A 12,603-nucleotide genomic window follows, 5' to 3' on the forward strand; every position below is an offset into this window, starting at 1 on the left:
TAGTGTCACTAAAATAATCAAGGCAACTATAACTTTATTTAATTTTCTCTGGAAGGAATCCAGAACAGCAGAACATTCTATGGAAGATATCAAGCCTTTCCCAAAGGTCTGAAAATGGAGGTAGGTTCTCTTCCTCTTTCACTTTTCCTGTGACTTCTTCCTCCTCTTTCTCCTCTCCTTCCTCCTCCACCTGTTTTCCTCCTATTTCTCCTTCCTCCTCTTTCTCTTCTCATTCTTCCTCTTTCTCCTCATCTTCTTCCTCTCATGTCTTCCTCTTCCTCCTCTTTCTCCTCCTCCGCCTGTCTTCCTCCTATTTCTCCTCTCCTCCCTCCTCTTTTTCTTCTCATTCTTCCTCTTTCTCCTCATCTTCCTCCTTCTCCTGTCCTGTCTTCCTCCTCTTTCTCCTGTCTTTCTCCTCTTTCTCCTCTCCTGTCTTCCTCCACTTCCTCCTCTCATTCTTCCTCTTTCTCCTCATCTTCCTACTCTCCTGTCTTCCTCATCTTTCTCCTCTCCTGTCTTCCTCATCTTTCTCCTCTCCTGTCTTCCTCATCTTTCTCCTCTCCTGTCTTCCTCCTCTTCCTACTCTCCTGTCTTCCTCATCTTCCTCCTCTCCTGTCTTCCTCCTCTTTCTCCTCATCTTCCTCCTCTCCTGTCTTCCTCCTCATCTTCCTACTCTCCTGTCTTCCTCATCTTCCTACTCTCCTGTCTTCCTCATCTTTCTCCTATCCTGTCTTTCTCCTCATCTTCCTCCTCTCCTGTCTTCCTCCTCATCTTCCTACTCTCCTGTCTTCCTCATCTTCCTCCTCTCCTGTCTTCCTCCTCATCTTTCTCCTCTCCTGTCTTCCTCCACTTCCTCCTCTCATTCTTCCTCTTTCTCCTCATCTTCCTCCTCTCCTGTCTTCCTCATCTTTCTCCTCTCCTGTCTTCCTCCACTTCCTCCTCTCATTCTTCCTCTTTCTCCTCATCTTCCTACTCTCCTGTCTTCCTCATCTTCCTCCTCTCCTGTCTTCCTCCTCTTTCTCCTCATCTTCCTCCTCTCCTGTCTTCCTCCACTTCCTCCTCTCATTCTTCCTCTTTCTCCTCATCTTCCTACTGTCCTGTCTTCCTCATCTTCCTCCTCTCCTGTCTTCCTCCTCTTTCTCCTCATCTTCCTCCTCTCCTGTCTTCCTCCTCATCTTTCTCCTCTCCTGTCTTCCTCATCTTCCTCCTCTTCTGTCTTCCTCCTCTTTCTCCTCATCTTCCTCCTCTCCTGTCTTCCTCCTCATCTTCCTACTCTCCTGTCTTCCTCATCTTCCTCCTCTCCTGTCTTCCTCCTCTTTCTCCTCATCTTCCTCCTCTCCTGTCTTCCTCCTCATCTTTCTCCTCTCCTGTCTTCCTCATCTTCCTCCTCTCCTGTCTTCCTCCTCTTTCTCCTCATCTTCCTCCTCTCCTGTCTTCCTCCTCATCTTCCTACTCTCCTGTCTTCCTCATCTTTCTCCTCTCCTGTCTTCCTCATCTTTCTCCTCTCCTGTCTTTCTCCTCATCTTCCTACTCTCCTGTCTTCCTCCTCTTTCTCCTCTCCTGTCTTCCTCCTCTTTCTCCTCATCTTCCTCCTCTCCTGTCTTCCTCCTCTTTCTCCTCTCCTGTCTTCCTCATCTTCCTCCTCTCCTGTCTTCCTCCTCTTTCTCCTCATCTTCCTACTCTCCTGTCTTCCTCCTCTTTCTCCTCATCTTTCTCCTCTCCTGTCTTCCTCCTCTTTCTCCTCATCTTCCTACTCTCCGGTCTTCCTCCTCTTCCTCCTCTCCTGTCTTCCTCCTCTTCCTCCTCTCCTGTCTTCCTCCTCTTTCTCCTCATCTTCCTACTCTCCTGTCTTCCTCCTCTTTCTCCTCTCCTGTCTTCCTCCTCTTTCTCCTCTCCTGTCTTCCTCCTCTTTCTCCTCATCTTCCTACTCTCCGGTCTCCCTCCTCTTTCTCCTCTCCTGTCTTCCTCCTCTTTCTCCTCATCTTCCTCCTCTCCTGTCTTCCTCCTCTTTCTCCTCTCCTGTCTTCCTCCTCTTTCTCCTCATCTTCCTACTCTCCGGTCTTCCTCCTCTTCCTCCTCTCCTGTCTTCCTCCTCTTTCTCCTCTCCTGTCTCCCTCCTCTTTCTCCTCCTCTTCCTCTTCTTCTGTCTTCCTCCTCTTTCTCCTGTCTTCCTCCACTTCCTCCTCTCATTCTTCCTCTTTCTCCTCATTCTTCCTCTTTCTCCTCATCTTCCTCCTTCTCCTGTCCTGTCTTCCTCCTCTTTCTCCTGTCTTTCTCCTCTTTCTCCTCTCCTGTCTTCCTCCACTTCCTCCTCTCATTCTTCCTCTTTCTCCTCATCTTCCTACTCTCCTGTCTTCCTCATCTTTCTCCTCTCCTGTCTTCCTCATCTTCCTCCTCTCCTGTCTTTCTCCTCTTTTTCCTCCTCTTCCTCCTCTTCTGTCTTCCTCCTTTTTCGCCTCTCCTGTCTTCCTCCTTTTTCGCCTCTCCTGTCTTCCTCATCTTCCTCCTCTCCTGTCTTCCTCCTCTTTCTCCTCATCTTCCTACTCTCCTGTCTTCCTCCTCTTTCTCCTCTCCTGTCTTCCTCCTCTTTCTCCTCTCCTGTCTTCCTCATCTTCCTCCTCTCCTGTCTTCCTCCTCTTTCTCCTCATCTTCCTCCTCTCCTGTCTTCCTCCTCTTTCTCCTCATCTTCCTCCTCTCCGGTCTTCCTCCTCTTCCTCCTCTCCTGTCTTCCTCCTCTTTCTCCTCTCCTGTCTTCCTCCTCTTTCTCCTCCTCTTCCTCTTCTTCTGTCTTCCTCCTCTTTCTCCTGTCTTCCTCCACTTCCTCCTCTCATTCTTCCTCTTTCTCCTCATCTTCCTACTCTCCCGTCTTCCTCCTCTTTCTCCTCTCCTGTCTTCCTCCACTTCCTCCTCTCATTCTTCCTCTTTCTCCTCATCTTCCTACTCTCCGGTCTTCCTCCTCTTCCTCCTCTCCTGTCTTCCTCCTCTTTCTCCTCTCCTGTCTTCCTCCTCTTTCTCCTCATCTTCCTACTCTCCCGTCTTCCTCCTCTTTCTCCTCTCCTGTCTTCCTCCACTTCCTCCTCTCATTCTTCCTCTTTCTCCTCATCTTCCTACTCTCCCGTCTTCCTCCTTTTTCTCCTCTCCTGTCTTCCTCCTTTTCCTCCTCTTCCTCCTCGTCATCTTTGTTATCATCTGCCTCAACTTTGTCGTAATCCTCATCACCATCAACATCACCATCATCATTATTCTCTCTCCTATAGGAGTGGGGGCTCTACTGGGTAGGTTCCAGTTGACAGAGGGTCCCAGTAAGCCGTCCCAGTTGGCGGTGCAGTTCACCAGCGAGGGCAGCACTCTGTCAGGCTGTGACATCCAGCTAGTGGGGACTGGCTACAGGCTCTCGCTGGTCAAAAAGAGATTTGCAGCAGGTCAGTGTCTGTGTGTGAGGGAAGCATGAAAATACTAGCCTGGACCCAGATCGGTTTGTGCTGTCTTGCCTACTTCCATGGTCATTTTCACACGTTCTGGGATCATGGGCCCCGTTTGAAACTGAACTGAAATTGTATTGATTCTAATCCTGAATGTGACGTTGTTGCCTGACCATGAAAACAAAGCAAGACGACAACACTTTGGCAACAGCAAACAGTTGGAAATCCCCTGACTGAATACTCTGCTTGTGTTTCCGTTACAGGGAAATATCTGGCGGACAACTAGTCACCACTGTTGTGAAATGGAACCCTTTCAACCATACGATGGCTTTTGACTGTGAGGATGATGAGAGACTTTTTATGGATTCTTCATTCGATACAAGTTACCAACTGAGAAACGTCTGAAACCTAACGCTTGAGCAGGGAGGGGTAACTGATGACATAGCAGCAACAACAGGATGTGATGTAATACGCACTGTCCACCAGGGTTCACCAGGGTATTGCTTTATGTTTTAATACACTCAAATACAGTAGTCGCACTGTTGGAGTTTATGCAAGTAGTCACCCTTTTTTCTTCGTTTTGTGCACCTTGAAGGTCATTGAGGTCAATTGTAAAGTATTTTGTCTGTAATGTTTTCGTTATGTGTCGGACCCCAGTAAGACTAGCTGTCACCATTGGCGTTGGCTATTGGGCATCCTAATCAATAAAACATTTAGAAATCATAATGAAAGATAATGGATTCGACACATTTACTCCCGTTTAGCAAAGTCAATTATCATTGGCAGCACATACAGTAATCCAGCCGTATCTGTGAGAAGAATTCTATGTGAATGGGTGATGGATGGAAGATGCACTGGACAGATTTATGTGAATAGATAGACACTGTTGTCATTCAATTGATTATGAAAAGAACAATTGATTATGACATAACAATTGATTATGACAAGAACAATTGATTATGACCAGAACTCCACGTGCAGGGTTAGGATGATATTTTGATGTTTTTCTTTTATTTATTGGGTTGATTCAACTGATATGGTACCAGCTGGTACTGCACCAGCACGTTGAGGCCCACAACTTGGAGTTACCGTACAGACAGCATTATTACGTGGTGGTTGTGTGTTTTGCTGGGAGGTCAAGTGGTTCATGTAATGTAATGGTTCATATTGTTTTCCTGATTTGTGGATGACAAAAACAAAGCAGTTGACCTTACAGGCTGAATAGCAGAGTTGCCTTGGACCAGATTACATTTCCTTCTGAATTCTGTTTGTCCCTTAGAGTTGTTGTGTCCAGGAGTCCTAATCAAGAATAACTGGTTGAAATGACATCTTCACAACTGGTTAGGGTGGCAGGTAGCTTAGCGGTTAAGAGTGTTGGGCCAGTAACTGAAAGGTCACTGGTTTGAATCCCAAGTCAACTAGGTGGAAAATCTGCAGATGTGCCCTTGAGCAAGGCACTTAACCCTAATTGCTCCTGTAAGTTGCTCTGGATAAGAGCGTCTGCTAAATGACTAAAATGTAAATGCTAGAATTACATCAATTACTGGTTAGAAGTAGGTCTTTATGAGGTCATTTCAACCAGTTTTGCCCGCTGGGAAGTATAACAGCAAAGAAGATGGAAAAGTGCTTCAAGAATGATTTATCTAAAATAGAATAATAATGAATATTCAATGGAAGCCCCTAATGTTATGTTTCTTGTTTTTCCACCATGTGGAGTTAATAGATGTTTTATCATTTTCTAATAGCAGTATATTGAAAATCTATTTGTAAAAAAAAGTGTAAATATGAAAGAATCTTCTTCATATGTCCCTTTGGACATATGGGTGATTCTGTGTTTGTCAAATCAGATATATGTTATACGGTTGGTGATTTACAATACATTACAGAACACATTTTTGTTTTGTTTTATTTCTAACGCAGATTTCTTGTAAAATACTGACTGTCCAAATCTGCGTTACTCAAAAGTGTTTGTTTTTTTAAAACCTTTTTTTACTCTACAATGCTAGTTCATTTATTTCAAGACATTTAGGATGTCCAGCAGCACACAAAAGAGTCCCCCCTCCCCTCCTAATCCAATGCTATTCTGACCTAGACTGGGTAAAGAAAACAGTAGTGAGTGTAGCGTTCAGTCTAATGTAACCAGGTTCATTCAGACCTACGTCTGTTATAGTACGTGTACTATGTGATTGTTTTTACTGTAACTTCTAGTCATGTCATCGTGTTTGACCTTTCACCTGAAGATTTAACCTTTAAACCCTTTGACCTTTGGCATGAATCCACAACAACATTATCAAACTTCCACGATACGATTGCAGTAACGTCCTCCTAGGTTTCCTCCCGACTTGCACACCAACAACAAATACATTTGTGTAACTGTAATTGTTTTGCTCCTGCCCATTTCAAGGAGAAATAATGTTAGTGTATTATTTTCACTTTATGACAATGGTAATAGAATTACCTCACATTATTGTTACTTATTTCCAAATCAGTATATTCAAAATGAGTCGCGACCAATGACAAAAGAGCCTTTTTAAGCCTTGATATTATCAATAACTATGGTAAATGTATTTCAACTTTAGTTTTTTTGTCCTGGTTGCAATATTTAATTGATTTGTTTGAGCCTTACTGGCCCTTTAAAAAGTATTCACAAATTAAACGTTTTTTCAGTCAGTATTTTATTCACTGCATAGGACACTGAATATGCAAACATACCATGTACATTTCCCATCCAAAGATTTTAAGAGTAAATATATAAAAAGTTAATATAATGTAATACCTGTTTTACTTGGTAATAAAGAATTGGAGAATATTGGAAATGAAAATGGATGTCTTGATTATTATTTTGTACATTTTCCAATGTTACAGGCGCAGATGAATATACACTACTCTTTTGGATAGTCTATTGAATGTGCATTGCGTTGTTGTTGTTGTTGTTGTTGTCAGTTGTATTGCGCACGCCAAACGGTACAGAGTCCTTTTAAAAACCCGATGAATGCAGTTGGTGCAGGATAGGAAACCCCTCCTCCAAAACGGACGGTTGTCAGGACAACACAATGCGCTGGATCGCTACAATGTTTCTGCTTTGACTCGTGAATTCTGAATAGGTAAGAAGAGTGTTGTTATTTTCAGCTGAACAAAAAATGTTTCAATGTTTCTGCTTGTAGAACTTTGGAATACACATGTTGCAACATTCTGCTGCTGTCTGTGTTGCTGGGCTAAAGGGTGAACTGTTGCACTTGGGGTGTATTCATAACGCAGATTCTGTTGCAAAAAATATATTATGTTCAAAACGTTTCGCAACAAAAACCGTTTACGCCAAAACGGAAAACGTTTTGCAACAAAAACGAGAGTTTATATTGGACAAATTCGGGTAGGTCCCTCCCCGTTTCGGTTCGTTTGTTCTCCTTGCTTCCATTTGGTTTATTACTGTGTTCGTAAAATCACTCTGGCTATCTACTCCGATTTCAGAGCACTCTCGTCTGAGTGTGCCAGAGCGCTGACGAATTTACGAATCCCTGTTGAATATGGCCGGTGTTAAACGTCGGCAAAAAAATGCGGAACTTAATCATTGTTGCAAGCAGCACAGTTACAGTCACCGGCGCTCTGGATAACATGAAAACAGCCTAACCAGCTCTGTTAGGGCAAGTAAAATGGTCAGAGTTAGGTGTTCTTTCATTCGTGTCTGGAAGTAGCTCGGATCAAGCGTCCAGTGTGCGCTCTGAACACTCCAAGAGAGAAACGCTCTTAAATTACAAACTGACAATATGAAAACACTCAGAATTTACGAACGCCCAGAGCACACTCTGAGTGCATTCTGGCACTCCAGATTGAATTTACGAACGCACCCTTAATGGTTAGACAATAAACGGTTTCCGTTGCAAGTCCTAATGAATACACTACTTGATCAGTTGTCTTACAACTGAGCAAGTTTGCCCATTTTGGGAGAAACCATTTTCCAAGTCGGCACAACAGTAGGTCTGTATTGCCCTGTTCAGTGCATTCTGCATTACACACATTCTATCAGGAGACTGAATTCTCCTAATGGCTCATTTAATCCTATAGCTACTATACTGTTTACTTAGTTGGAACTGATACATGTCTTGTATGTGTTATTATTTATCTGTTTGTGTTGACATGGTTACCATCATCCACACTATACGATACACAAATCATTTTAGCCTTGAATGTGCTTAGGCGCCTAATACAAAGCTTCCCCCTTATGAGTAGCTAGACAACAGGCAGAGTCATGTCTGATTTAGCTAGAGACAAGGCAGCTCGTCTTCTGAAGAAGAGAGGTAGTGTGTCGTCCCTTGGCAGCCATGATGTCAGAGCCAAGGAAACAGGGGGCAAGATCAAGGAGTGAGTACTCTTTTGAAGTTAAGCATTTAGCCCAAACTATTGAAGAATTTTCAACTTATTTTATTTATCCAGATCAATTAGTTATTATATTTTCTCTGACGGGAGATTTTTCCTCATGATATTAAAGTTGCATTCAAATTTATAAGGTAGAAGTTTCCCTAGCCACAGATCTAGGATCAGATCAGTAGATGCCCTACTCCCAATCCTAACCTAATACAACCGTTAGGGAGAGGGAAAACTATCTGACCCTCTATCAGTGGTTGAGGACAACTTCTCAAACACAGACCTTTTGATGTTCTTCCACAGTATCTGAATACGTATCTATCTTGACTTGCAGTTCTATAAGCACCGTATCCTATATCGATGAGCCTGGTCACCATGACGATAACCCTCGACCCGCAGTACAGATGGAGAACACCTTCCAATTGGGTGAGGCCTTTATTTTCCCCACATGTTAACCAGTGCTAGCCTGGTCCCAGATCTGTCTCTGTTCGGCATGACAATGACCATAGGAGTTGGCAAGATATCACAAACAGACCTGGGATCAGGCTAATAATGACATTCCCATTTGAAGGAGTGGTTAGTTGGGTTACTATAGCCTTACGTTACCATAATTCGATGTCTCGTTCATCACTCGGTGAGGAAGCCTGGAAGCTACTTGGATTATAATTGACTAATTCCATTGTGGTTACTCAGTAACTACATGGAATTAGTGTAACAGTGTATGAAACTTTATGCCCCCCCTTTTGAATAGCACCACATAGACGCTTCCCTGTTCTCACGGTCAATGACATCCTGAAGGATGTGCTCGACAGTTACCTGCAAGAAGAGAAGTATGAAGCTGAGCTCTGTCGGCAGATGACAAAGACCATATCTGAGGTAATATTGATTGTCATTAAATAATGCCTTTGCTTATGCAGAGGAACTCATTCAATTATTAGTGAGTTTTTATTTAGTTATTATTTCAGACAAGAGTGGTATCGGTACAATTTGGGGTAACTGGTAGCCTAGATGCTAGACTGCTTCTACATTCACCAACCCCTATATCATTGCCCTAGCCAGATCTGCTATCTTGTCAACTCCTATGGTCATATCGTAGCAAAAGCTAAAATCGTTGCCCTACCCTTGCCCTACCATGGGGCGGCAGGCTGCCTAGTGGATAGAGTGTTGGGCCAGTAACCGAAAGGATGCTAGATCGAATCACCGACAAGGTCAAAATCTGTCGCTCTGCCCCTGAACAAAGCAGTTAACCCACTGTTCCTAGGCCATCATTGTAAATAGGAATTTGTTGTTAACTGACTTGCCTGGTAAAATAAAACAATTATGACAAGTTGTCTTAACAAATTGTCAGGCACCAGTCTTGCATCTTTTGGCTTGAATTTCCATGTTTTTTTTTATTGTCATGTATGGTTGATCTTAACATAGAAATAGCTTAATCAACAGCTCTCTGATACACCGTACAGTGTATATGGCCACAGTCATGCCACAAAAAACACCCGCTTGCCAAAAATAGTCCGGCTGAGATTGAAATAGCTGCTAGAGTTCCCTTTTCCCTTTCAGTCTGTGACTCTTCCTTGTCCTGTAGGTGATCAAAGCCAGGGTGAAGGATCTGATGGTTCCCCGTTATAAGATCATTGTTCTGATCAGCATCGGACAGCTCAGTGACCAGAACATGCGCATCGGGAGCCGCTGCCTGTGGGACTCCTCCAACGATACCTTCTCCTCACACTCCTTCAAGAACAGCTCTCTCTTCGCCGTGGCCAACATCTACGCTGTTTACTTTGAGTGAGTCATCACCCATGGTCACAGATGACTGTCTTGGACTGTGGGTACTCAAGTCCTATATAGTCTCATGTAGTCTGTCATAAGGGCTACATAACAGTGTTATAAGCATGACATAATAGATTTGATTTTTTTTTAAATCACGACTGTTGGTGTCTGTTTATGACAACTGTGATGACTCAAATAATGTTTCGATCAGCTAATTGGGCAAGCTTAAAGCTAGCCAACTGGCTTGTGTTGTGACAGTGTTAAGTCGATTGCCATAAAGTGACACCGACTGTAATGTCATTGTCACAACTGTCTTATGTAATCCCTATGACCGAGCTTTCAAGTAAAGTGTACCAAATGACCTATATTTCTGTATTCGTACCATACCATGGGTATTCTAAATGGTCTATCATGTGTATGATGTTCATTTGCATATCATGGAGAATGGTTGTGTGGAACCATTAAATGGGAAACCTTTAAATGAAGGTCATGCCTAGAGCATTGTGGTTTTATCAAACAGACTGTAAGTATCAAGGAAGTATCAGAGGCAATAACAATATAGTCTCAGGAAAAAGGAAATAAGTTCATACCATAGTCTGAATATCTTTCTGGAAATGATTCATTTTGGTTACGTATGTTCTTGTCTGTGTAATAATGTACAAATACTGTATAATACAGCATTTCTTGATCCTTTAAATCTCAAATAGCTTTTGCAATCACTGTGGCACATCGTCACACACTGTCTTGACTTCTGGCATATTTTGAATATTGTTCTCAAATTTGTAGAGCATGTTTTATATTTTTAACAAACTTAAGACTAAAATTAATTGTCTAAGTTTCATCCTGAGAGGCAAAGTCTGTTCAATTCTCATATAGACCTCATTCAGTGGAAGTGTTATTGAACTGATGACTTGGGTTTTCAGTGTCATAACTTGTTGAAATAATTTGCTGGTCTTGTCATAACTTTCTGAATAGATTATTGATTTTGTACAGTTGTCCAGTCAAAATGTCTACTTGCTGAATGTAACCGATTCACTTTGGTTAGCTAAAATGGCCCATTGTACAACATGTATTGCCTCTTGTTGAATGAATAAAAGTCAGATCAACCATAATAAAGACATCTGAAGAGATATCACAATGGTTACAAGTCCAGTTTTTATTGCTGATAAGATCAATGGGGGAATTTCATTGAAAGTCATGATAAAAGTAAATGAAAGTAATTGGAAGTAATGATATCTTTAGCTGACATCCATAGTAGCCAAACAACTATATTGAATAAGGACTATTTTCCAACAAACATTAACGCCTTGTCGCCAATGCCTGCGCATTGGCCCCTAGCACATGATTGTAAGGTCGCTCTTCCGACAGCCCAGTTGACAACACACGGTGGTCAGGGCTTCGTTCAAGTCTCGTCGTCTCTGGTCCATCACAGGCTCAGCCCCCCATGGTTTCAGACCATTCTGGTCCACCCTTCCTGGACAACCAGAACACCAACTGTTATGAATGTTTCATAATATTCGAAACTGTTAATGTACATACTGCAATGGGCAACCAGTGTCTGTTCTTGCTTCATTCTCTGGCAAACTATTATAAAACTTCACAAACATTTAGCACACATCATAGCTTCAGGTTGAATGATGATTTATCATTCAAGTTTACATTATGGCATAGAGCAAAAGACTTTAGTTATATTTCTCATTTTGTAACAGATGCTACTGCTATGCCACTGATTTTCAAATGATGAGTACGACCATGAAGATAGAATAATAAGATAGAATATCATGCAGTTCTATATAATGCTGTGATACTGACCATTTATGTCCTCTACTGGAAGCCTTCTCCACCGTGACCCTCCACAGGTGTACACCACGGCCCTCAGGAACTCCCGTCCACAGAGCCGCACAGCTCTCACAGTCGCAGCATCCTCCAATCGAACCTCCCTTACACACAGCACACACAGCAGCAGCAGAGAGAACAACTGGGACTTCATGGTGGCTCCGTGGATCAAGATGCTGTAGATAGTTGATTCAGTACACACCGTTTCTGTCTCTCTGAAGACACCTGTGTGGTCTCCCTTTTTATATAGGCTCTCTAGTCATGCTTTCCTACAGTCTTTTCAGATGTGTCATACGTACTGTGATGGTGATGTGCCTCCTATCTGGTAATCATCATCTGCAGATGACATTTTGTTTTTTGATAGTGAGAGACAGTTTATTGCCATGCTCTGGTAAAGTGTTCCTTAATGAGGGTATCTTGATATAGATACAGATATAGATATCCGGCCATCGTAAAAACAGATTCAGGCAATGGCCTTCCACATAGCAACATAGTGGTATTTGTGGCAATTTTCTCATCACAATGTCAACAATTCCAAGAAAGGACTTGCACTGCGTTCATCCACCTCTGGCCTGCTCGCCTCCCTACCACTGAGGAAGTACAGTTCCCGCTCAGCCGAGTCAAAACTGTTCGCTGCTCTGGCCCCCCAATGGTGGAACAAACTCCCTCACGACGCCAGGACAGCGGAGTCAATCACCACCTTCCGGAGACACCTGAAACCCCACCTCTTTAAGGAATACCTAGGATAGGATAAAGTAATCCTTCTCACCCCCCTTAAAAGATTTAGATGCACTATTGTAAAGTGGCTGTTCCACTGGATGTCATAAGGTGAATGCACCAATTTGTAAATCGCTCTGGATAAGAGCGTCTGCTAAATGACTTAAATGTAAATGTACTTGACATCATTTTTGGATCTCACAATATTTGGTCTGTTTTCTGAGTTACTCATGTTTGCTCCTCAATTATTACCTCAATTAAATGCAGGTAATTGTAGGCCATTACATTTTCATAGCAATAAGAAACATAGGTAGAACTATAATCCCTTGAAATTATGACAACCACACTTCTGTGAAAAACGGTCCCCTTTACCACTATTTCAATGTTTTAGTTAAATCAAGTTTCAATAAAAACAAACGCAATAAACTTGTATTTCTCCTCCAAAAAGGTAACAGTCTATGTGAAGCCCTATCAGTATAACATCAAGTTATGGTCTGCT

General features: G+C 42.6%; 3 protein-coding genes across 3 annotated transcripts in view; 2 read left to right on the top strand and 1 right to left on the bottom strand.

Moving 5' to 3' along the window:
• Positions 1-6,231, top strand: part of LOC118395173 (SH3-containing GRB2-like protein 3-interacting protein 1) — a 75,402-nt gene extending 69,171 nt beyond the window's left edge. The window contains exons 17-19 of the mRNA XM_052462685.1: positions 56-120; positions 3,258-3,422; positions 3,686-6,231. Of these exons, the coding sequence (XP_052318645.1) occupies positions 56-120; positions 3,258-3,422; positions 3,686-3,708 (253 nt within the window). The 3' untranslated portion in view covers positions 3,709-6,231. The remainder of the gene's footprint in view (positions 1-55; positions 121-3,257; positions 3,423-3,685) is intronic.
• A 167-nt stretch (positions 6,232-6,398) lies between these two features.
• On the top strand, positions 6,399-10,683 carry dynlt5 (dynein light chain Tctex-type family member 5). The gene is made up of 5 exons (XM_035787599.2): positions 6,399-6,526; positions 7,650-7,781; positions 8,119-8,210; positions 8,536-8,660; positions 9,367-10,683. The coding sequence occupies exons 2-5, from the start codon at positions 7,669-7,671 to the stop codon at positions 9,568-9,570; spliced, it is 534 nt and encodes a 177-aa protein (XP_035643492.1). The 5' UTR covers positions 6,399-6,526; positions 7,650-7,668; the 3' UTR covers positions 9,571-10,683.
• Positions 10,684-10,687: 4 nt separating this feature from the next.
• Positions 10,688-12,096, bottom strand: LOC127907584 (relaxin-3-like). Its single transcript, XM_052463402.1, has 2 exons — positions 11,364-12,096; positions 10,688-11,025 (listed from the first exon to the last, which is right to left on the bottom strand). Exons 1-2 carry the CDS (start codon positions 11,539-11,541, stop codon positions 10,886-10,888), a joined length of 318 nt encoding a protein of 105 aa, XP_052319362.1. The 5' UTR covers positions 11,542-12,096; the 3' UTR covers positions 10,688-10,885.
• Positions 12,097-12,603: the final 507 nt, after the last annotated feature.

The sequence above is a fragment of the Oncorhynchus keta genome, chromosome 15 (assembly GCF_023373465.1).
Source record: "Oncorhynchus keta strain PuntledgeMale-10-30-2019 chromosome 15, Oket_V2, whole genome shotgun sequence".
NCBI classification, from domain to species: domain Eukaryota; kingdom Metazoa; phylum Chordata; class Actinopteri; order Salmoniformes; family Salmonidae; genus Oncorhynchus; species Oncorhynchus keta.

Excerpts from the sequence above, each read along its gene's own strand:
- LOC127907584 (XM_052463402.1), bottom strand. The coding sequence starts at position 11,541 with ATGAAGTCCCAGTTGTTCTCTCTGCTGCTGCTGTGTGTGCTGTGTGTA. Across the intron at positions 11,026-11,363 it reads TCCAGTAGAGGACATAAATG|GAAGGGTGGACCAGAATGGT; the intron begins GTCAGTATCACA and ends CTGGTTGTCCAG.
- dynlt5 (XM_035787599.2), top strand. The coding sequence starts at position 7,669 with ATGTCTGATTTAGCTAGAGACAAGGCAGCTCGTCTTCTGAAGAAGAGA. Across the intron at positions 8,211-8,535 it reads GGAGAACACCTTCCAATTGG|CACCACATAGACGCTTCCCT; the intron begins GTGAGGCCTTTA and ends CCTTTTGAATAG. Across the intron at positions 8,661-9,366 it reads TGACAAAGACCATATCTGAG|GTGATCAAAGCCAGGGTGAA; the intron begins GTAATATTGATT and ends CTTGTCCTGTAG.